General features: G+C 40.0%; 2 protein-coding genes across 7 annotated transcripts; both read right to left on the reverse strand.

The window, feature by feature from the left end:
• Nucleotides 1-766: 766 nt before the first annotated feature.
• On the reverse strand, nucleotides 767-17230 carry LOC103702261 (Pseudouridine synthase family protein). 5 transcript variants are annotated; one of them, XM_039128005.3, is made up of 10 exons: nucleotides 17010-17230; nucleotides 16824-16887; nucleotides 15360-15541; nucleotides 15047-15192; nucleotides 5396-5487; nucleotides 3063-3424; nucleotides 2647-2716; nucleotides 2054-2116; nucleotides 1440-1629; nucleotides 767-1361 (listed from the first exon to the last, which is right to left on the reverse strand). In XM_039128005.3, exons 1-10 carry the CDS (start codon nucleotides 17141-17143, stop codon nucleotides 1354-1356), a joined length of 1311 nt encoding a protein of 436 aa, XP_038983933.2. In that variant the 5' UTR covers nucleotides 17144-17230; the 3' UTR covers nucleotides 767-1353. The 5 variants fall into 5 exon arrangements, with proteins under 5 accessions (XP_038983933.2, XP_088563613.1, XP_008782817.3 ...); XM_088707487.2 differs by having other exon boundaries at nucleotides 767-1258; nucleotides 3063-3403; nucleotides 16773-16887; nucleotides 17010-17227; XM_008784595.6 differs by having other exon boundaries at nucleotides 3063-3403; nucleotides 16773-16887; nucleotides 17010-17227.
• Nucleotides 17231-20826: 3596 nt separating this feature from the next.
• Nucleotides 20827-23417, reverse strand: LOC103702262 (protein RGF1 INDUCIBLE TRANSCRIPTION FACTOR 1-like). 2 transcript variants are annotated; one of them, XM_088707488.1, is made up of 5 exons: nucleotides 23214-23417; nucleotides 23052-23120; nucleotides 22740-22955; nucleotides 22426-22644; nucleotides 20827-21371 (listed from the first exon to the last, which is right to left on the reverse strand). In XM_088707488.1, the coding sequence occupies exons 1-5, from the start codon at nucleotides 23400-23402 to the stop codon at nucleotides 21099-21101; spliced, it is 966 nt and encodes a 321-aa protein (XP_088563614.1). In that variant the 5' UTR covers nucleotides 23403-23417; the 3' UTR covers nucleotides 20827-21098. The 2 variants fall into 2 exon arrangements, with proteins under 2 accessions (XP_088563614.1, XP_008782819.1); XM_008784597.5 differs by having other exon boundaries at nucleotides 23221-23371.
• Nucleotides 23418-24850: the final 1433 nt, after the last annotated feature.

Raw genomic sequence — 24850 nt, forward strand, 5'->3', positions numbered from 1 at the left:
CCCCAAGCCTCACCCATTTCCTGGCACGTGGAAACTTCGGCATCTCATTTCATCGAGCATTGCGACAGTAAGTGGACATTGTTTGGATTTCTCGTTGATCCAGGACAAGGATGTTTTGTTATTACTATCATCATTATTATTATTATTATCAATATTTTTATATTTTATATATATATCATTTTAATATTAATGGTTTAATAAAATATGTTAGATGATTTAGGATTGCACGTCATAATGAGAGGCATTAAATTTCCCTTAAGATTCGGGAACATCAATCCAATCTCGTCAACCCATGCTTTAAAAAGAGTTTCAAGGGTTCACAGTCTGCCTCGCCCTTTTCTAGTTTTCTTCCTTCAACAAACTCTTCTCTTTCTCAAGTCTATTATAATCCTGATGGTAAAAGCTCAAATAATGCAGATTAACAAGAAGGTATAGCTTGTTTCGGACCATCCATATCTATCGAAAAAGAAACAATGCTACAATGCTGCTGACTGAATCATCTCCTTTGCAACTTATCATTCTAGTAGATTTTTTTGAAAGAACCATGAGTTTATTTTTTTTTTCCTCTTTACCAAATTTTCTTTTCCAATTTTTGTTGGCTGCACTCACTGTTGTATCAAAAAAAAAAAAAAAAAAAAAACCCTCAAATAATCAAGAACCTACATATTTTTTTAGTCTTACAGGTTAAGCTTTGCCTTTATTTCAACAATCCAGCACTACGTTCCAATAAAAAAAAAAATCCTAGATTAAATCCATTACAAGGTAATTTTCAAATTCGATGGATCATATTAATAATAACATTGTCCATAATGTCAACCTCCACATCAATTGGAGTGCCTCTAACATCATTACCTATAAATAGCCTTAATAATTGTCATTTGCATAATTACAGGACACTAAAAAACAATGTTACCAAAGAAATACCCTGGCATCTTATACCACGTTAACATAGTGCATGAAAAATATAAAATTTTTGTGGTGGTAAAGAAAGACACCAAAATGCCGAAAAACCTCGCACTCTGCAGCAGGCCACAAAAGACGAGGCTAATTTTGTATAATAATCTTTGACCCAATAAAATGTGATGCATTTAGTTGTACAATCACTGAAACTCTTCATGCTCAACTCTCCTGCTAGGCAAGTCGATTTTGGGCAGGACAACAACCATTAAATAAGCCGATGATAGCTTACACCAGCCTGACAAAGGGCAGCAGGCTCACCAACGTTGATGTAGATAGGCCTACCACTGAATTTATAAACCTATCATTGAAATATTGGTTCAGTTGCCTGGTGACAGTTGGGAGATGCTAGGAGAAATTTCAGAGATTTGTCCCACATAAGCTTGAGTTCTCGATTCATAATTCTGGTCAATGTAATTCCATAAATTCACTAAATTTCTGATATTGGTTAGTATTAAATGATAATGATCCACATTTTTTACCTGTTGACAAAATCAGACAATTTTCTTGCTTGAATTCCCCATAACCAACATCAACGAGGCAGAGGCCTTCTGGGGGGGCTGGAGGAGCCGTGGCGCGTCTGCATGTAGCATCCATCAGCTTTAGTAAAGCATCATCATCTGCACCAGCAGCTGCCTCTCTTATGGCAGTTGCAATGAGAACCCGGACCATCTGCAGGAACACCAGCAAGAGTCTTATCAAGCTCAAAATCAATTCCTTATGGGCAGAAAAATGTAATTACTTTGTTTCTTTTCCTTCCCTACTTTTTCTCTCTTCTTTTTCTCCAAAAATCATTTTCTCGAACTCAGGACAAAAGCAGAAGGTACAAATGCTTCACAGGAGAGGAGAGGAGAGGTATCACATCCATGAGGATAGAGCATAACATACTCAAAAAATCCTATTTATCATGATAAATCCACCATGGATGAAAGAGAGGGATATCCATGATCCTATCCCCAAGAACATCAAATGCAACTCATCAGTTGGTGGCTGGTGAAAAACATCAAGATACAGTAACCATGAACAATTTAATGTTTTCTATCATCTTTTAGCAATTTAAAATTCAGAAGCCATCAGGACATGCTGGAAATATTACCTTCCGCAGGAAGCGATTCGCCACCAGTTCCACACACATCACCCTCAGTCCACCTACACAATTCTGTAACAGATCGAACATGATTTTAGTACCAGTACATGATATTTTAATTTCATTTTTCAACTAGTGCACTCACAGACAGCATGATATTTCAATTTCATGTTTCAACTAGTGCACTAACAGAAGCAACCAAGACGGACATGGCGTGCAGTATTGGTTTCGGGCACAAGGCATCCGATATAGCAACTCAGGCAAGCCCTAGATGTTGACACATCTTTGGACTAAAATGAATACACAAAACGTGCATATGCATGCATATAGATTATTTTGGATGTAATCTATAAGTCCAAATCCAACGGATCAAAACTTAAGCTAAAGCCATAAGGACATAGTCGAACTTCACCGACATTTCAACAAAATGGATGACTAAAATGCCTATATTTTGTCTACCTCAAAGGTATAATAGTGTGGAGGCAAAAAACAAGAGTTTAGCCAATTACATCACACTACAATGATGAATACACAGAAAAGTTTCAAAGAACAAAACTATATTGTCATAAAATGTATAAGCAAATGGTGTATGGTACTAGAACCTTGTCATAATAAGGCAGTTTGGCATCTGTAGCTCGAGCGTGAAACATAAAACACTCTGTGGGTGGTCCACTGCAAGAACAAGAAACAGCCGTGAGAGAACTAAATGCACTTGTCCAATCTTTACTCCAGCATCACTTCCACCAAATCTACTCAACATATTGATGATCATGCAAAGAGGAGAGCAGAACAGAATTTGAACAAGCTCTATCTCTATGATAGCAACTTAATAACTAGAATACATGGAGAACTACATTAATTCAATATTATGAAAAGAGGTACTAGAGTAAGCATACGTCCCGGCATCTAGACCTCATACTAGTCATACTCATATTACAAGAAAATCATTCAGCCAACATTATGTGCTGTATGGTCAAACTATTATAAAGCCGAGATAGAGAGGATTTATGGTCCTTACGTGCTTCTTGAGGCTTTTGTATCACGTGCAAACATTTTGTAGGATAATGACCTCCCTTCTAGCTGCCGTAGAAGTTGGTTCACCTTGTCTACACTGAAATTTCTTGGCTTTGCGACAATATTGTACATATTGTCATCTTCATTCCCATCCAACAAAGATATGGATTGCTCTTCCTCATCATTTTCAGGCTGCCAGTTTATCTGCTCCTCATCCAATGCATCAGCACTATTTGAACAACCCATCTCACTATGATTTATCTGGCCATCTCCATCATCAAGGGGAAAAATATAAAAGTAGCGCCTCCATTTTGCTGCAAAATTTGGATGAAACGCACGAGAAACCTGCAGTATACGCCTTAAGTTCTATCAAGAAAGTATGATTGTCAAAGTCATAAGTGATAGATTAAGCAGGTAGAAGAACAGTAAGGATAAATGACTTAAGTTGGATATTTTTACCATTCAATTGGTTAACAGAACCTAAAGTACTGCATATTAACAAAAGTTGGAACAAATATCGGCTCCAGGTATTGTTTTCAACTGGAATAAAGACGAAAGTCATAGAAGCTGTATGGGATCATCAATGCTCACAAAAGTTGAGATGCATAGTGTTTTCTAGAAGCTACTAGTAACTACTCAATCCACCTTTCTAACTTAAAAAAAAAAACGCAAACTTTAACTATAAGTAGTCCTTTTATTTTTGTGCTAGACTAAGTAGTCCTTTGACCTGTTCAAATCTTTGTCAACATTGCAGCAATCTTCCCAAGGCACATTTGAGATAAATCAAACATTTCATCACAACTCACAAGGTAGCCTACCACAATGTGCTGTTTTGATACTCCGTTAATACAAGGGAATCGATTTCAAGATTTTTCTATAACTAATCAAGCTTAAGCCGGGGCTTTGGTCGTGATACAACCATCCGTGGCATAATATGCAACTTGAAAGAAAGCTCGTCTGATACCTCAGTCCTTGGTGCAGAGTTACAGGCAGCTTGGGCCGGTCTGAGCCATGCTCGACGTGTGCTACAAGCCAACTCAGTTATCTTGGAGGGGGGCTCAGCCACCATGATCAACTGGATCCAGGGTGGCCCGAGTGGCGGAGGGGGACTTCCCTTGTTTGGGATATTTGGGCTATGGTGAGTAATAGAGTGGCCTTTCAGGCTAGGCATGTATTTAGGAAGGCTAACAGGGCCGCAGATTGGGTGGCCTTCTATGTGGCCTGTCACTCCAAAGGCACCTTGTGAGCCGGAGAGGGAAAGTTGCCTAGAGCACTCTGAGATTTGTTGTTTTCTGATTTTGTTGGGTGTATCCGTACTACTATATGAAACGCCCGTCTTAAGCAAAAAAGAAGAAAGCTTGTCTAAAATAAAGAAAACATGCGGCAAGGCAAATGGAAGCCAGATAGAAAAACAAGCAGGCAGGTTCAAGAACCTAGCTCGCATCATGGGTGGTCTAAAAAAAACTTAAACAGAAAAAAAAAAAACCTAATTCTGAAACAAGATATCAATCAATCAAGCAACAAATAATCGAGAATTGATTGTTTCTAATTTTTAGCTAGCTGCATATCTTTGTAACCTATAATGGAACATTGGCCTCCTTAATTATTTCATTGCTAATAAAGCATTTTATAAATAAGGAATAAACAACTAACAAATAAAGGGAGAAGAAAGGGAGAAATAGAAAAGGTCAAATCCCCTAATTCTGCCAGGCAGGTAACCGCTGATACAGACCAACTCCCTAACTTTAACAACAAACCTTGTTACAACTTTCCTTTCAAATCACCAGCCAAACTATATTGGGGAAAAGCTTCAGTTTTCCTTCCATTTATCCCATCATTACCATGTTTAAAACTAGAGTTAGGCGGCTACGAGCATCTAACTTCTCCAACATTACCTGAAACTAATGGCAAAGCTACCAGATAAACAGATTATAAGCAAACCATCATATGGACAACTTCACAATTGGTTCTCGTTTTTGCCCTAGAAGCCTGTAGCAAGGGACCATCTCCAAGACCACCAACCAAAAGAAGAATTGAAGTTTTCACAAAACCTTAAAATTCCATACTTGGTTTTATAAGCACCTCACACCTCAAAGTCCCTAATATCTGCAAAATCCTCATTTGCATCCACAGATATAGCATTTCTCCAAATTACATTTGGAACATTGAAAGGTATTGTACAAAAAGAAAAATAGAGTTGCCTAAAACAAAAAGGTTCAATCGAACTATGTAAACAAAGACAATTCAAAAAATACATTAAGCTGATTTACTAATCAATCAAAGCAAGTCCTTTGTAACAAAATTCTGCAGATGAAATAAATATAAGTAGGAGCTTACCTCGGAGACAGTCAAAACTTTGAGCTTTCCTGGAGCTGCTTCATTGATGGAAACTTTTATATCTCCACATTTGACATCCTTCCTCCAAGTATCTAGTGATCACCATGGGGAGCAGTGAGAGAAAAAAATCTAAAGAGTGATGAGCTAAACAACATGGCCACAAATGTAATAACTTTCTGTGAGAACATTCTATCTTTCTACCACATCAGCACATGATCAAGTACGTGCAATATCGCTGATTCTTATATAAAAGATGAAACTGAGCAAAAATAATTGCATTGAAAAAGATGTTAGAAGATGGCGAAGATGAGGATATTTTTCTAATTTCATGAAGCCAGTAAGAAAGTCTCTTTTTCTATATAAATGCACCAAAAACAACAGCTACTAAAAAAGGTGTTTGTATGCTCCATGGCCTTAAACCAAAGAACACTTGATAATCCCTTCCCGTATAAATTGGGTAACTAGTATAAAAACTTTTGATAACAATGCACTTTTTTTTATTAGTTTAAAAGCATTTTGACGCAGGACGGATGTAGGGATTGGAATGCAGAGAGAAAGAGGAGAGAAAGAGGGGAAGAAGAAGAGAAAGAGGAGAGGAGAGGAGGAAGAAGAAGATTAATTTTCATGCAATAATTCATTAAAAAAAATAACAAATGCATGCCCTATATATATATAGGGCCACCAAATAACAAATAAGTCCCAATAAAAAAAAAAACAATTCGAAAGAGGTCCTCACAAGACAATATGCAAACTAATCCTATCAAAATAAATAATAATAAAAGAAAAACATCAATCAATCCAGCCACAATGAAAGTGGCTGGACCGTCTTCCTGCGACGACCATAATCCCGCAAAATAATCAGTCCAGTATTCGTGTCCGCACCAACTCCCCCCGGGTAAGAAGAAGTCGACCCCGACGAATGACTCTGGTAGTACTCCAAAAGATCTGGGTCAATGCGCTGTAACTCCGCACGGGTAATCCATGTAGTATCAGACTCCGGGCGTCCTCGCCAACGAATCAGAAAACGCTGAACACCCCCATCACTGGTAGAAACAGTCTGCTCATCTAAAATGGCATCAATATGTTCTTTTTGTGCTGGTGGTAAAGCTAGATTGGTCGGGGATGGGATGGAATCAAGAAGAGGAGTATCCTCAAGCTCAAGTGATGGCGGAGCGAAAGGGTCAGTAGGAATAGAAAGGGGGCCCTTGTAAGCAACCAAATCCTCAATATTAAAAGTGGAGCTAATACCAAAATCAGAGGGAAGATCAAGAACGTAAGCATTAGTACCCACGCGTTGCAATACCCGAAAGGGCCCAGCACTACGAGCCTGCAGTTTCTTGACGGTTCCAGATGGAAACCGCTCAGGCCGAATACGTATCATCACATAATCCCCAGTTTGAAATGATTTATCTCGCTTATGAGAATCAGCTTGTAGCTTATATTGAGCATTACTCATATGAATGCGCTTGCTAATTTCCTGATGCAGATTATGAATGTGCTGTGCAAATGCATGTGCAGACTCAGAAATGCGAATATGGGGGGACATAGGTAGGAGATCTACAGGTTTGCGAGCTTTATAACCATGGACCACTTCGAATGGACTCATCCCGATAGATCTATGGACTGATGAATTATATGCAAATTGGGCGACAGGCAGAATAGAATCCCAGTTACGATTGTGATCCCCGACTAGACTACGCAGAAGGTTACCTAGACTTCGGTTGACGACTTCGGTTTGGCCATCGGTTTGAGGATGATAAGCCGTAGAAAATTTAAGTTTGGTGCCAACCAGATGCCACAAGGTTTTCCAAAAATAGCTCATGAAACGGACATCCCTATCGGAGACAATGGTTTTTGGTAAACCGTATAACTTAACAATCTCATCAAAAAATATCTTGGCTACTCGAGAGGCATCAGAAGTTTTGGAACAAGGAAGGAAGCGGGCCATTTTAGAAAAACGATCCACAACCACAAAAATGGAGTCATGTTTCCGAAATGTGCGAGGAAGGCCGAGTACGAAGTCGATACTAAGGTCAAGCCAAGGGCGATCTGGGACAGGTAACGGAGTGTATAGGCCAGTATTTTGTTTTTTGTGCTTAGCTAGTTGACACGTGCGACACTGTCCAACAATTTTAGCAACATCCCGTTTCAAACTTGGCCAAAAAAATTGACGTTCAACTTCTTCTATGGTCTTATCACGGCCAAAATGTCCAGAGAGACCACCGGCATGTACTTCCCATATCAAGAAATCGCGCACGGAAGTGCGCGGAATGCAGAGCTTGGAAGCTTTGAACAAGTACCCGTCTTGTAGATAAACACCATCAATCAAAGGTCCTTGTCCATCAGCAAGGGCATTATAGAGTTGGCCAAAATCTGGGCAAGACAAGTAATCGAGCTTAAGTCTATCAAAACCGGTGATGGAAACAGACATGGCGGACAACAGAGTTACTCGACGACTTAACGCATCAGCAGCTTTGTTCGCAGCACCGGACATATGCTTGAGGACAAAAGTGTAATCCTGGAGGAACTGAACCCACTTGGCATGTCGATGATTAAGTTTTTTCTGGGAATTAAGAAAAAGAAGTGCTTCATGGTCAGAATAGAGAACAAATTCATTAGGAAGGAGATAATGTCGCCAATACCGTAGGGCCTGGACTATGGCATAAAATTCCTTGTCATAGGTGGAATATCTTTGTCTAGCCTCATTCAGCTTTTTACTAAAATAGGCTATAGGATGACGTTCTTGACTAAGCACACCACCTATTCCTAAGCCAGACGCATCACATTCCACCTCAAAAACTTTGTTAAAATCAGGGAGTCGCATAACTGGCGCTTCCGTCATTTTTTTCTTAATGTTATTAAATGCGTTAGCGGCTGCGCGTGTCCACTGAAAATCACCTCGTTTAAGACAATCAGTGATAGGTGACATAAGTGTACTGAAGCCCTTAATGAAACGACGGTAAAATGTGGCCAGGCCGTGAAAACTACGGATGTCAGTAATATTCTTAGGTTCAGGCCATTCAACAATTGCGGTGATTTTCGCAGGATCAGCAGATAAACCTTCAGAGGAGACTATATACCCTAAGAAGTTTACGTGAGTAGTGAAAAATGAACACTTCTTAAGGTTAGCGTAGAGGCTCTCGTTGCGTAAAGTCGTACAAACTTGCCTTAAATGGCCTAAATGTTGCTCCTTAGTTTGACTATAAATAAGGATATCGTCAAAGTACACGACTAAAAATTTGCCCATAAAAGGTCGGAGTACTTGAGTCATCACTCGCATAAATGTACTTGGAGCGTTTGAGAGGCCGAAAGGCATTACCAGCCACTCATAGAGGCCATCTTTTGTTTTGAAGGCTGTCTTCCATTCATCTCCTGGACGAATCCGGATTTGATGGTAGCCACTTTTTAAGTCAATCTTGGAGAAAATCGAGGCACCTGCCATCATATCCAGCATATCGTCGAGCCGGGGAATAGGAAAACGGTATTTGACCGTGATTCTATTAATAGCCCGACTGTCTACACACATTCGCCAAGTCCCATCTTTTTTTGGAGTAAGAAGGGCAGGTACGGCACAAGGACTTAGACTCTCTCGAATAAATCCCTTTTGTAGAAGCTCGTTAATTTGCTTTAGGAGCTCTGCATGATCAGAAGGGTTCATCCGATAATGGGGCAGGTTAGGAAGGGTAGCTCCCGGGACTAGGTCGATGGCGTGCTGAATATCACGCAAAGGGGGTAAATGATCTGGAAGGTCTTCCGGAAAAACTTCTTTGAACTCCTCGAGAATAGCGAGGGATTCAGCCGATAATGTGCTTTTAAGATGTGGCTGAAGTTCTTTAACTAGCAGGGCAAACACCGGAGAGTCCTTAAAGACGTTCCTCTCAAATTCCGTGGGGTTAAGGATATGCAGTTCCTTCCCCTTTGATTTAATCTTGTCTGTACTCTTATTTAGCGTTTTGGGCCGTAAAGGATTAAGCTTAATCTTTTTACCCTGGAATACAAAGGAGCAAGAGTTAGTTCGACCGTAGATGGTGACATCGAGATCGAACAACCAAGGCCTACCTAATATCAGATGACCTACGTCCATTGGGAGTACGTCACACCAGACAGTGTCTTTATAAGAGAGGATTTGAATAGGTACAAGACACCGTTCCTTAATGTGAATGGACGACGTGTCGATCCAGGAGACCTTATAAGGGTGAGGTTGGGACACAGGAGTCAGACCCAAACGGGCGACAATGCTGGAAGATATCGCATTAATGCAGCTCCCGCTATCAATGATAACTTTACAGTCTTTTTCGCCGCATTTAATGTAAGTGTGGAAAATTGAGGTTCGTCTCCAGTCATCAGTCTCTTTAGGCTGGGTAATTGCACACCGTACTACATTCACAGTGGATTGGTCAGGTTCGTGGGCAATTATCTGGGGAGTAGGTCAGATACAACCTAAAGTGTGTGATTCTTCCTCAGTTTCGTCTTCGACATCGTGAATATCATCTAAATTAGGCTCATAAATTTGTTCCTCCAAATTATCTATGTCATCCTTCTGTTCATGTGTGTCAATAACTAGGGTCGGATTTGCACATTGGGAGGCAATATGACCAAACCCTTGGCATTTAAAGCACTGAATTCGTGAGCTTGGTTTTGGAGGTTCACCTAAAATTCCTTTGCCTTTAATATCTCGGTTTTGGATAGGTGGAGAAGAAAAGGGTTTAGGAGGGACAGAACCGACTGGGGGTCTGGGTCCAGATGGTTGGGCACTAGTGGGGACCCGCCTGGTGTCAGGGCGCCTAGCAAACATAGATTTGGAGAATTGTTCATAATTTTGCACAAATGTATAGGCTTGGTCTAAGGTGGACACTTCACGAAGGACAAGTTCTTTCCTAAGCTCATCATTTAGGCCTCGTCGAAATCGGCTCAAGATCATACGTTCATCTTCAGCTACATTACTACGCATCATAAATTCATCAAATTGGGCGATGTATTCAGTAGCTGTGCGACTACCTTGTCTTAAATTGTTCCATCGATCTAAGAGGTCAGATTGATAACTTAATGGAAGGTATTTTTCTTTTAATTTTTCTTTCATCTCTACCCAATCGGTAATAGCAGGTTGATGTCTCCTGGCTAACAGTTGTTCGGTGTTTTGCCAAAACAACTTGGCTCGACCAAGGAGTTTCATTCTAGCGAATCGGACCTTTTTCTCCTCCGACAGATTGTACCACTCAAAGAAGTGATCCATTTCGTGTAGCCAATCGGAGAAGACCTTCGGATCAAGACGACCATCGAAAGTGGGGGCTTCAACCCTAATGCCTCGCATTACATCTTCATCAGGGTCACGAGGCTCTCTAGATTCTACGGTATGTCGGTGACCTCTATCAACAGGAGGAATGGGACCAGGTCCTCTAGGGCGAGGGTAGGCATAATGGTGACCTGGAACAGACCTATGATCAAAGTTGCCCTGCCGAACCGAACCTTGTTGTTCTAGGATTTGTTCTAGGGTATCATCCTCATCAAGACCCGGTAAATGGGGAGTACTAACCTTTTGGGATTCAATAACCCTTTGAATTGAAGCCTCAATTGAATCGAGTCGAGCATTAACCTGGGTGGACATTGTGGTTAGGTCATGAATTTGGGCGTTGTTTGCTTGGACTTGGGCATTCGTATTTTGGACTTGAATATTAGTGTCATGGATAGCTTTTAATAGGGCTTCAATTTTGGAATCCATGTCTAGGGGGAACTCAAGATTAGATGCGACACGACCACTACGTAGATGCATAAAATGAATGACAAAATGTAGTAGCCAACCAACTATAAAGGTTCCTAAGTAGACCTAATGCATGAAATGAATTCACAATTGCAAAGTAGATGCTCAATATAAACTAAAACTACTCCCTAGCAAATAGTCATAGCAAACTGTAAATTACTATGAAGCGCAGGCCAACAAGTAATGCAGTCCAGTAGTACTAAGTTTTCGGACTATGCAAGATGGTACGGAGCCACGTATGTTTCCCCGAATTGAGCTAGCTCCACAGTTAATATTAAAAGTGCTGCTACTAGGGTTTCTGTTTGTCTTGTGAACGTGTGTGAACGCGTGTATTTTGGAATTGTAGACGCAGTACCACGCACAAATTAAGAAAATTAATGCCAACTTAATTGAGCAAATTGAATCTGCAGGAAATGGGAGAACAGCGCTGACCTGGTCTGGAGAGAGACTCGTGCGCGCAGAAGAGACGTGGTCTACAGAGATGTAGAACAGAAGCTCGATGACGACCGGTGGCAGAGAAGGGATCACTGAGACCTCCCTGAAAGGTGATCAGAGAAACTGATGGCGGCTTTGGTCGGGACAGTTCGTGATGGCTGATGGCGCGGGGACCGGCGATGGCGAGTTGTAGCAGCGGCGCGGCGGCGACTTAGCAGCGGCGAGCGGCAGTAAAGAAGGGCAGGGGCGGCGCGCAGCGCGGTGGTGCAGCAGCAGGCGTGGCAGCGGCGGTGGGGAGCGAGCGGGGAGCGCTGTCAGCAGTGGAAGGCAGAAAGTTGCGGTGGTGGGAGGGCGGGATACGGTGGTGGAGGTGGGAGCAACTGTTGGCAGGGAAAGCGACAGTGGCGGTCTGCGGTGATGGCTGTCAGAACTGACAGTGGCGGTGCAGCAGTCGACGGCGGCGACGGCAACGCGGCGGCGCGGCGGTGGGAGCAACCCGACGGCGCGGCGGTGCGGCAGTAATTAGCAGCGGCAAGCAGCGGTACAGAGGAGGCGTGAGCGGCGCGCGGCGCGGTGGTGCGAGCAACGAGGATGGCAGCGGCGGTGGGACAAGGGCGGTGGCGCAGAGAGCAGTGGAAGGCCGCGGGAATGTTGGTGGTCGGACGGTGTGAGGCGGCGGGAGGCGGTGATCGGAGATGAAGAAGAAGATCGGGAAATAAAGAAGAGGGGAAAAGAGAAATAAACCGCGGCACGTGCGTGACTTACGCGTCACGTGCAGCGCTTTTTTTTTTTTTTTTTTTGATAACCCAAATGGATTCGGGTTATCGGGTTAACAGACCCAACCCGTTAAGGTAGTCCGATCCGCAATATTGAAATTTGAATTTTGAATTTTTTTTTTTTTTGAATTGGTTCGGGCTAATGGGTTAAGGGTTAACGGGTCGAAATCGTACCCGTACTGTGGATCGTCTTCCACCTTCGACCGTCCGTCCGCTTCCGCCGGATCTCGCCTGATTTTGCGGCGGTGGGTGCGGGAAGACGTTGCGCCGGTGGAGCGGGGTGCTGGTGCGGCAGTGAACGGGGTGGCGTCCTTCTCCGAGCTTCGGTCACGGGCGGTGGCTTCCAATGGTGATTCGGCGGCGCTGCAAGGTGAAGGCGGTGGTTGGCGCCTGTGTAGCGGCGGCCGGAAGGGAAAACGGCGAGAGGGGGGGGGAGGAAAAAAAAAGAGGGAGAAAGCGGCTTATTCGCCGCTCGGGCCACTGTGGGGGTAGCCGGCGACGGGGTCTTCCCCTTCTGTGCAGGGACCGAGAGGGAAGGGAGAGGGAAAGGAGACGGTGGTGGAGGCGGCGGCGGTGGGGGGGCGAAGGCGATCTGTGGATTGACGCCGGAAGACAGTCGACCGACGGGAGGGTTTTGCTTTTTCTTTTTTCTCGGTGGGTGAGGTGATGAACAGGGAAGAAAATAATGAAGAAATGGAGTGACCCTTCTTCTTCGGGACGCGTGCCGTGCGACGACCTTCCGTGCGTTCCGGCGTTTGCGGTGCAAATGATCTAGCAAAATACAGGTGAGGAAAAGGCCGAAAAGGAATCGGCGGGGGTCCGTCCATAAACTGGATCCTTCGACTTCAGCAACAGAGGCAAAGTCAGCCCTGCTCTGATACCAAAGCTGACGCAGGACGGATGTAGGGATTGGAATGCAGAGAGAAAGAGGAGAGAAAGAGGGGAAGAAGAAGAGAAAGAGGAGAGGAGAGGAGGAAGAAGAAGATTAATTTTCATGCAATAATTCATTAAAAAAAATAACAAATGCATGCCCTATATATATATAGGGCCACCAAATAACAAATAAGTCCCAATAAAAAAAAAACAATTCGAAAGAGGTCCTCACAAGACAATATGCAAACTAATCCTATCAAAATAAATAATAATAAAAGAAAAACATCAATCAATCCAGCCACAATGAAAGTGGCTGGACCGTCTTCCTGCGACGACCATAATCCCGCAAAATAATCAGTCCAGTATTCGTGTCCGCACCACATTTATAAAACCAAGGAGAGCAGATATGAAGAAGTATAACAAAAAAGAAGATAGGAATTGCCAAATATCAAGGACAAGGAGATAAAAAGGAACCTGCAATCCTGCAAAAGGAATATCCAACATGTTAAGGATAAATGGCATAGAATACAATCTGGGCTTCATCTTAGCATCACCAAGACAATAAAGAACAAGAAAGAATGAAGGGTAAATTTTGCTAATGTTCACTTTTGGGTAATGTCGTTCTTATAGCTCAACAAAATAGACACAATAAAGCTTGTTGGCAATGGATGCAAATTGGAACAATTTCTCCTTGCATGATCTGAAAATTTCCAACTAAATGTTATCTAGATTGAAAAATGAAAGGATGAGAAAGGATTGATAGATGCACCGTTAAACAGCATTCTCAATGGCCTCGAGAAATGGTATTTCTGAGAGCCTTGATATCAGAAATTTGCACTTTCATGATGCTATGCATCTCATTTTAAATAACCACATAAAATCATATTACCGAAAGAATGCCAAATTTAACCATATGGCCTTTTTCTTCACATGCATTCGCAAATGAATGGATGTAATCACTAGATGCCAGTGCAATGATCCCACAAATATAACAATTGTACAAATATACATGCTAACAATTCTCATCTTATGAGTCAGATAATGTTACTATAAGATAATTCATCATATGGAAAGTATAAGTCATTCTGTAATATCATTAAATGTTTGTGCGGAAGGACTCACTGCTCTGATGTTTTGAATGATTATATACAACAGATGACTATTTATAAAATATCAAAACTTCGAACTATATACAAATTCCTAAAGCCAGCTCTTGATGGAAAAATATATTGAAGATATTTTCCTTTATATTGCCTACAAAATGTGCAGTGATTCCTTTTTCTTTCCCCTGATCCAATCACAAAATTCAAGGAAATTCACCAGGCACAGAGCAGGAAACAACTTCAGATTATAATAACAGACTGATTAAAAGGCTTGAAAGTGGAACACCAACATGGATAGCTTGAGGCTCCCGACAGAATAATGACATGAATACTGGGAAATGACCCCATTGGCTGCAACCCATAAAAGAGGGTGAGAGGCGACCTAGCATACTTATCAACCCAGATGGTAAAAGTTTCTTTTGTTTAAATAATTTTTCAAGATTAGAAATTTAAACTAATTGAATGACTGAAAAGTTGCATTTGTCCAATGATTTTCTCCTCCTCTAACCCTTTCTTTTTTTGTTCACTATTTCTTTTCTAAACAAAGGAGTTCCAATAGACCAAGAAAACAAGGAATAGTAATCTTTGACAAATGGGAGAAAAAAACCATTATTATTTTTATACCCCAATTAATGGAAGATGATCATGAAGGAAATGTGAAGACATAACAGAATGACAAAATACAAAATAGATTCTTTTAACTTACAAAATGAACAAACTTGCTGAAGAGCAGTCACCCCTTTATCAGTGCGCCCAGCAACAGCAGCACAGCCTTCCAGCGGCAGAGATTTGTCTTTGAGTTTCTCAGCTTTCCTTTCATCAACAAATCTTCCAAGAGGCTTTTCTACTAGTCTGTAAAACCACAAGTGAAAAGGAAAAAGAACTAAAGTCCTGTGTAAGCTGAAATAACATGAGCAACTGGCGCCCCAAATGCGCATTGTAATCTACTAAGCCAAAACATAAACTTCTCTGGCGGTAGAACCTCAATACTACAGCATAACTCAATGCTTATAGCTTACCCTTGAACAGTGTTCAGACCAGGCTGCTTCTGCCACCCATCAAATGAACCACCGTGGTATGATAAAACAATCTTAAATGTTACTCTTTCCCATCTTCCTGTCTTATCTTTAGTGGGTATATTTGCTAAACATGTTCCCTCACAACTATGAAAATTTTCAGTAATATCCTGTGGCACAAGTTTCTGTGGACAAAGGCCTCAAAATCAATACTAAGATCACAAAAAACGATAAGATATATGCATGATGAGCTGGATGTGGCAATCATACAGAAAAAAATTTATGTTTAGTGCATTTAAGAAGCCCTAATCTCAACAAGTTTCGTTGGAGAATCAACGTGGTATGTTGCTATGCAACAAAGGGCAACAGGGCCATTAGGACAAGGCTCTTATTTTCATTCAGAAGCACCAGAAAATGGCAGGGCAAGTTTTAAGTATATCTAGATAGAAGAAGTGATATAAGATTGTTTCATCTGCTTTTAATGCGGAAAGCAAGCATGTCTATGTACTTGTATCACATGAATTCACAAATGACATATAACTTTGTTTCGTCTATTGATAACGAATCCCCAAATGGAATAATTGGTAGATATGGACATGGGCTGATGAAAGCCCATCATATCCGTAGCTCAACAAAACACAGGTCAGTTTATCTAGAAATTAGAGTTGACCAAGAATGTAAGTTGCGATATCATGATTTAAAGTTAAGAACTTCTAAAATTTTTTCTCGCCAACATCTATTGTACTAAGCATATAAATTCTCAAAATTCTGTCATTACAGATTCAACAATAAGATGAATTTGAGCCGTGCCTGTTTCAAATTCGCAACCATTCTGATTGGACAAATCCCAATCTCAAAATTAATCAAGTCTATATCTTTTTACGTTAGTTCTAGGTTTCTTGAGAGGCATCATTGCATCATATTAAGTTGGCCCTCATCCGACTCTGACTTTCAGTCCATTTGTAACCATAAGATTGGACAATAATACTAGAATAGATTAAAGATCTATTACAAGCTTCAATTACCATCCCAGCAAGGGGGGAAAAAGCCCTTGACTCCATGCCATTTACACCAGGTATAATCAACTCCAAGCATAATACATGCTGAAACAAAAAGTAGATTGCGGGAAAAGGAGTTAACAGAGGTGTTCAACAATTACTTCTAGAGACCGAGCATTCCAAGACAGCAATGATTTCTCCACCAATAAGTTTAGTTTTTTCTAGCATTGCCTACACTATTATTTAGAAAGCGGAACTGCAACCTCTACCCGGCTCATAATGACAAATAGTAAGCGTTCTAAACTTTGAAAACAACACCTTTTTTTTGTACGAGCTAACCGGGCGAACAAGCCAAGAAGCAATAGAGTAAAATCCAAAATTATCCGAGTGAAAAGAATCAATAAAAGAAAAGCTCTACCCCAGTAGCCAACAAACTCGAAAGTGAGGAAGCCCCCTTGCCGCTGCTCACCAAATCTGAGTAGAAGTCCACCACCTTCCGCCACGGCCTTCTGTACATATACCGGTAGCTCTCTCTACACAGAAAGAAGCAGATAAAGAAACCCTCGAATCTTGAGAAAGATTGACACAAGACTCCAAAATTGTAGAAATAGAGAAAAGAGGGCTAATGGAGATGGGGTTAGGGATAGGAAGATACCTCGCGGTCCATCTGGAGTGGCGGCAGGGGTCGGTGTGGTTGTAATGGATGTAGACCTTGCCGTTCTCCATTGCGGAGGCTCGTTTCACCACCTTCCTCGCCGCCGGGATCCTTAAGATGCCGTGTGCGAGCATCCACCTCTCTTCTCTCCGCGAGCCGGAAAGCGCGGCCGGCTTCCGGATTCCTGGAAGAGATGGCAGTTTCGGGGCTAACCGGGTTTGGACTTTGGACTAAGGTGGTTGGATTCGGGTCGGATCAAAAAGAAACCGGGCTATAATTGTCGGATTGGAGATTCAGAAGATTCAAAACCCGGTCCATTTTAGTGCAAACGGATCCAAATCCACCACAGGAGGGTTTTAAAACGACATTCTTTTTGATCCAAATCCAAATTCACCCGGTAAGCAACCGCGAAGGTTTTGTGGGTACAACGTGCCTGCGTCGAGGAATATTCGAATCCAGTGGGCAGGGTTCATCTATTCTTCTTGTTCCAGTGATGCCTAGCCGTTGACCACCTACACTCCCAAAAAATAAAATAAAAATAAAGACAACCAATAGAGTCAATGCTCTCATGGAGACGGGCAACTTTCACACGCTCTAGGAACTAGGCCACATGGCCGCCACGTGCTTTGTACGTGAATGTTCTCGTTGACATGCACGATTGATTGCACGTAAGAGATACATAATATAGGTGAGTGCAATATGGACCCATCTTATTCAAAAATAATTCTAAATTTAATTTTTGAAGAAATATTTCAATTTCTTTTTTGAAGTATGTATTTCAAGCTAAATTTGAGATCAGTATTTTCTCCAAATCCTATGCATTTAAATATTTGCTTATAAGCAGGTGATCCTTTGAATTAGGTTGCCCACATTTTGAAGCAATATTGATCGGGATGTTAATAGGTTGTATGGACCAATTAATCTAGATGGCAGCACATATTATACTAGAGACAGGATGATGCTTGGGCTTCTTTTAAATTTAGTTGTCATAGTAAGCATCGTATTTAGGTTTCATAGTCAAATATTATGTATTTAATTTAATTTATTGTTCAGTTCAGTAAAAATATTTCTAAAATTCAGATCTCTATGCTAGTTGATCAAACTAATTTTTTGTTAGCTAAAAAATGATTTGAGCAGACAATATTTTTTTTCTCCTCTTTCTGTCATGGCAAAAATGACATCATTTTCTACCAAAAAATACCATTAGTTTTATTTTGTTCGGAAAGTAACATTAATTATAACAATAATGCAGTGAAAGGATTCTGCATCTGGAAAATATCAGTGTTGTTGAAACTTTGAAACAAATGGTCAGAACCTTGTGGATAGCACAGACCTCTTCTTCCCATGGTTAATGCTCCTCAAACGTCACCTTCCCCCACCACTACAGATATACTAATTATCTTATCTCGAACTAACCCCATCACAACATATTATAATTGGAGCAATTTGGTTCCGCCATCACTAAATAATGCATAATAGTTGGAAAAGTTGAAGCCACGCTGTGCTCCCTAAAGGAGGGATAGCTAATGTTAATAGTATAAATATTTCTCTTTCTTAATTTCATCAAACATCTATCAATGGAAACGATAAGCTTGACCTTGATGTTCACAATATTCTTCCAATGGAGCAAAGGGGCGGAGCAGCTTCAGGCGGTGGTCCCTATCGTTTGGTGTCACGTCTCAACCTGATAGTCCGAGCCGAGCATATGATAGACAGCTGAACATTCATAGGGTTTACCCTCACGAGACATACAAGATCTGTCTTTTGATTCATACGCATTCATATCATTCCAAACTCAAGCAGTGACCAAAATATATAATCTAGTATATTTATTCAAAAGAAATAGTGCATAATTGCTAATAATAAAAAAAAATCATCAAATTATTTCAAGAATACTAATCAAATATTTTTCAAACCCTAAGCTCCTCGCTGCTTGATCCTAAGTTCCATCTGCTTAGCTGCATCAGCGAAAAATAGAAGAGAGAGAATGAAGTTCTTCATCCAGTAAATGACCAAAACCTCTAGTAAGATCAAGTATATTGTGCAAGAGATAAATTTTCAGTATGCATGATATTTTTATATATAAAAATATATCAATGAAGATATCATGCCTATCAATATAGATTTGAAGATATATAATATATTTGGTCGAAATAAATTTTTTAAATCAACCATGGACGGATCTTGTCGTGTCTCACAAGAGACTGGTTGCTGTTATGCAAGATTTTGAAAGGCCAGCTAACATTTGATGGATGTTGCCATTTAACCGAATGCCATATAAATGTTATTCTTCGTTCTGATAAAAGTAATGATCATTATTTATACAGTCTAATGTTTGGCTGTTTTTTTTTTTTTGGGAATCAAATAGCAACTAATATAACAGCTAAGGATACAGTGATATTGGTGCCGTTTCATTGTAATAATGGAGCCATTGTTCATATGATAATATATTATATAAATTTATATAAAAAATAATATCTAAAATTTTATTTTAATCCTTATTTAGGTTCGTATATGATTTTAAACAATAGTATGATAACCGATTAACAGTAACCATAAAAGTTCCGTCACCTCAACACATTATTGAGATAAGTAAAACAAAAAAAATGACAGTTATTTTTACTTATAATTTCTATTTCAATAGAATGATATTTTTATGAAATTTAAACTCTTTGCTTAAAGTTCTCCAAAAATAATTATATGGTCAAAGAATAATATTATTTATTTAACAAAAAGGGAAAGGAAAGATAGCACAGCCAGTTACGTTATTGGCCATTAGTTTTCCTCCATAAAACTATTATAACAATTATTGTTTCGGCAATTAACTTAATATTAAAGTCTAAAAACATACTTTTTGATTGGTCCTTATAACTGCTATAAGAATCAATAACAATTTTATTGAGGACATATTATAACGGGATGACATGTTATGTAAAAAATCCTAGTGTGAACAATAACAAGCTCAAACTACAACAATTATTCTCAATATAACAACCACTATTCCATTGTAATGTGATAGTAGCTACATATCATTACTCTTGAAATACTAGCAAGAAGCCTCTAAAACCATCATAATATTTTTATAATATAATGTTTTAAAAAGGTTATATCTAGCCATCCATTGTGCACTTGGTTTATGCATTCTCGAGCATCGAATTTGGAATCCAATTGCATTTCCACCAGGGTGTACAGCCAAGCTTATCAGATAGCCCAAATTATCAATTATATGTATCGAGTATGTCTTGAGTCTATGAGTTCTAGAAAATCAAGTCCGCATCAGTTCTAAAAAGTCAATTTATGATATCAGTGAAGCTTTTGTATTATTTCTACTTGTAGATGTGAATTAATATACCAAATCATTTCCAGAACTCTCCTCGAGTTTAACCTGGAGAAATAAACTACAAACTTCCGAATTAAATCCTAATCATCCTCCTTGTGATGCGAAGGACCACATTTATTGCCGGTGACAAGCCCCTAAAGGCAGAAGTCTTGAGTGAATTTTAGTGTCATAATTAATAAGAGATACGCCACTTATATTACACAACAATTAACTTTGAGAAGAGTAGCAGAAAAAGAAGCACACTTTTTTTTATATATATAAAGAAAAAAGGCATGCAACTAGATGATCAAATCCTTTTCTTTTCGGGAGAGAAGAAAGGATGGAATGCATGCCTACCAAGATGGAAATATCATGGTATGTTATAATGAAGATCTCATGTCTTCCATTTATTCACCCATCTTTACGTGTATAAAGATTAAAGGCTCTGCTACGAACGGTCAGAATAAAACAAATGCAAGAAATTTCAACACACCAAGATGCATGAACGTGAAAATGAGCAAGCATGGGTGGATATTACGTACAGACTTAACACAAATAGGCACCCCAGAAGAAGAAATAAATTACGACAAGATCTAAGGGCTCCTCAACCTCCTCTTATTTTCTCTTCCTCTAATGTATGCCATATATTAACAATATGGATGGTCATCTTCTTCCTTTCTCCTCCTTATATCAATGCACGTACACTGACTCCCTGACTCCTCTAAAGGAGTCACTTCTAAAGCTTCTTTTAGGCTCACTTTCTCTCTAAATCAAAAGGGAGCTCGGCGGGGTGTACCCTTACGCCTCGACGTCCGGTAGCTGATAGTAGGAGAGGTCGCGGGAGAAATGCTGGTGGTGGTCGTGGTGGACTTACCGCCCTCGTCGTCCGACCACCTCCAGCCGTCAATGGCCACGGCGGGCGACATCTTCGGGAACTTCGTTGGGGTCGACGACTCATCCGACTCGGAACCATGAAGCCAGTCTCGGCTGGTTTTGGGGCGTAGCGCAAAGGTGAGCCCCGGGTCTCTTTGCATGCCTCCCAGCTGCAGTAAAGAAACACGAGCCATGGATAAACTACCAAGTAGAAGCCACACTGTCTAAAAACTTTGTTGGAAAAAGAAAGAGAAAACTTTCTTCTTTGAGTGGGGAGAAAAAAAAAAGGACATGAACAGCCTTGTGAAAACATAATTGATTGAAGCTAAACCAGGAAGTCAGCCTTTAAGTTCTAAAAGTTGTAACCATTGCGAATAAATGCTCAAAAGTTTTTTTTTTTGAAGAAGAAGAAGAGCAGAAGCTGCTGGAAATACTGAAGTAATATCCATATTCTTTCAGCAAACCAACCCATTTCAAAATTTGTTTCTTTTTCTTAATAATTTGTATAACAATGTGAGAACCATTAAATAAGATTTACCTATGTCCAATGCATAATTACATAAATTCTAAAACTCAAGGAGATGGATCGGAATTAAATGGTTCATAGTAGTATCTGGTCTCATGTGAAAAGACGAGCAAATCCTACAAAAAAAAGGAAAATTGACCTATACTAATCATTTTATATCTTTAATGCAGAATTTCCTTGTCTTCCTTCACTCCTCCCAAATGTTCCTATATGACTTTTCATGATATACGTGCATGAGTCGAAACCATTCTATTAACAAACTTATCATAAATCAAGATGAATTTTTTTATATACAATCTCACAAAAGATTATAAAAATACTCTCTCATCTTAAACCGGAAAAATCCCATTAATTCATTGAGAATTTTAATCCGCAAATTATGACTAAGAATCCGACCGAACCCGACTACCGAAATGGCTCATATGGTCCAAAAATTGCGAACCGAGTCCACCACCCCTCCTCCATTAGGAACAGGGAGGTCTCCAGTTCAATTCTTGGGGAGGTCGTCCGTTTATCCTAAAAAGAACCAGAAAAGAAGAAAGGGAGAAGTAGACTACGGTCCATCACTTGGAAGTTGGAAGCACCTCCCAAGGTTCAAATCCTTTTTTTTCTCTTGTTAAAAAAAAAGCAAAACTAGAAAAAGGGAGACGAAATTTAAAGCAATCCAAGAGCCATCGCAGTGGCAGGCAGAGAGCCACCTTGCATCCGAGGGAGCAGAAGCGGAAGTTGTCGAGGAGGAGGCTCCGGCAGCAAATCTCACAGGTGTTGGTGACGCCCTTCCCCTGCCTCGGCTGCGGCCTCCCGTTCAAAAACACGATCTTGGCGCTGTTTATCACATACGTCTGGATGCATGATATGTCTATGAACTTCGACACCTCCGACACCCTGATCACGTTGTGGTACGATGACCTCCGTATCTATTATAAATAAATAACAAATTAATAAAGGCATGATAGATAGATACGTATCTATTCCCGTTATATTCCTAAGGAAATAGCAAATGGAATAAAACCTGAAAGACACGGTGATTCTTATGGTGTTGATCCCGTAGACAACAAGAACAAAGTGCGCGTCCGACGCAGTCCAAGCAGTACATGTTGCACTCGCTCTTGTTGGAGTTGGCGTGGACGTCGCAGGGGACGAAGAAGCTCGTCCTCAGCATGGGCTTCAGCCATGGCGGAACCAATTCCTTGCTGCAGCTCCTGCCGAACTCGATCGTCGGACTCTCCTATCCACAACAAACAAGACCTCCCATCCATCCACCCATCCAAATCCAACAACAAAGCCAGCGATTACAACCAAAAAAAGATCATTGGAAGTTTACCATATAAAAGCTTTCCGCTTTGCTCTCACAAATCCAAACCTCTCTCGCCCTCCTCGACAGCCAGGAAAGCTGGGAATAAAACAGAGACAAACCCAAAAGATTATATATGTATATATTAAGAAAAAAGAACACTTTTTAGAGGAAGTCGTAAGAGGTTTTTACTCGACACCTTTGGGACCGAACCGATGCAGATGGGAGGAGGAGGAGGGAGGGGAAGGGAACAGGGAGAGAGCCGAGGAGATAATTAATGGAGAGAGGAGAAGGGGGAAAGAGAGAATGAGCTATTGAGGATTCTAGAACACGAGAAAAATGGGTAAGGCGGCCTGGCTTTAAAGAAGAGATCCAAACCATAGATCTTCGGCGGCGATTTTTTTTGACGGAGGGATGTGGGTTGAGTTGTGCCAAGAGAATAGGCCTCATATCCCACTAATTCTTGGTCCAAGATGGGCCCAAATGATGACAAATCAATCCCATTCTTATATACATCAGATGCAAATTCATGTCCACTTTGGGTGTGACACCTTCTAATGAAATTTACTAGTTTGCTCATGCTCTGATTAGGATCTCCAAATAGTAGTTCACTTTTTTAGTTCATATATTAACTTGTCGGTGGCTTATTCTCCGAACAATACAATATTATATTACGAGAGAGATGTCATCAGGCTTTTCCACAATCTCTTGTTTTATTTTTAAGAAGGGAAGCACGATTTGCACCATAGATTTTTTTATCGTATGCAGCGTCTTATTTAATAGCCATCCATCTCTATGATTGGATAGCATGACCGCCATCCAGAGCTGTACCAATCTCTATGATACAAAATGCGCACTAGATGATTCTGAATCATTTTTATCTATACATATATTTTCTTTTATTAGTCAAACACGTTATTTGACTCACCAATATGTATCATACATGTAAAGAAGAAAAGCATTAATAAATTCTTTCAAATTCATTAAATAGATTATGATGTAATTAATTACAATTAGTTCACAAATTGATGATTAAAACTATTGTTATTGGTGTTGATACTAGTGTTTACAACCGTTGCTTATTCCATGCTTTTCTTTACATAAAATAATATATCATTTACATAAACAATTGATTCCATGGTTTTTTTTGGCAAAGAACTACAACTTATTGTCTAGATAATCCCATCCTTCTGCTTGGTAACCAGGGATTGTGCATTGATTTCTTTGATGATGCGTCCCGAAAGATTTGGATACAAATAATTATAGCACCATGGATCTATCTTTTTCTTAAAAAATATAAATAATAAAGTATTTTCTATTTATTTGTTGAATTATTGAAATCGTTTACATTTTTTTTAGACTTTTTGTATTTTTTCGAGTTCTAAACTTTTGCTTTTGCTCCACCAACATCCCATCATCAATGCTGCTGTCACCATGTTTATGGTGCAACTTTTGCATTCTCTCTAGATCCGCACGATTTACTGACTGTTATTATTATATTACTTTTTAATTATTTTATTTCCTTTATATACTTCACAGTATAATAGAAAATGATAAATTAAAATTAAAACTAAAAATAAAAATATATCTTAAATAATTATCATTTTAAGTTTCTTGGAGTTGGGATTGAAGGCATGCACTAGCATATACGCCTCATTGTCATTCTTATTACCACTAGCTATCATTTACATGGTTGGAATTGTTCATATATAATAAAATATATATCATGACATTCTGATTTTATATTTTAAAGATCATTAAATCCTTGTATTGTTTTTTAAATGATAAATCAGACTTCTTCGCAAATAAAGAAATATTGAATGACACTA

Source organism: Phoenix dactylifera, chromosome 11 (assembly GCF_051530095.1).
Source record: "Phoenix dactylifera cultivar Ajwa chromosome 11, Ajwa_hap1_PhDact_Kaust_v1.1, whole genome shotgun sequence".
NCBI lineage: Eukaryota > Viridiplantae > Streptophyta > Magnoliopsida > Arecales > Arecaceae > Phoenix > Phoenix dactylifera.

Excerpts from the sequence above, each read along its gene's own strand:
- LOC103702261 (XM_039128004.2), bottom strand. The coding sequence starts at position 17,143 with ATGCTCGCACACGGCATCTTAAGGATCCCGGCGGCGAGGAAGGTGGTG. Across the intron at positions 16,888-17,009 it reads CACTCCAGATGGACCGCGAG|AGAGAGCTACCGGTATATGT; the intron begins GTATCTTCCTAT and ends CTTTCTGTGTAG. Across the intron at positions 15,193-15,359 it reads GGTCTGAACACTGTTCAAGG|ACTAGTAGAAAAGCCTCTTG; the intron begins GTAAGCTATAAG and ends GTGGTTTTACAG.
- LOC103702262 (XM_088707488.1), bottom strand. The coding sequence starts at position 23,402 with ATGGTTTGGATCTCTTCTTTAAAGCCAGGCCGCCTTACCCATTTTTCT. Across the intron at positions 22,645-22,739 it reads AGAATCACCGTGTCTTTCAG|ATACGGAGGTCATCGTACCA; the intron begins GTTTTATTCCAT and ends TATTTATAATAG. Across the intron at positions 21,372-22,425 it reads TCTGCTCCCTCGGATGCAAG|CTGGGAGGCATGCAAAGAGA; the intron begins GTGGCTCTCTGC and ends TCTTTACTGCAG.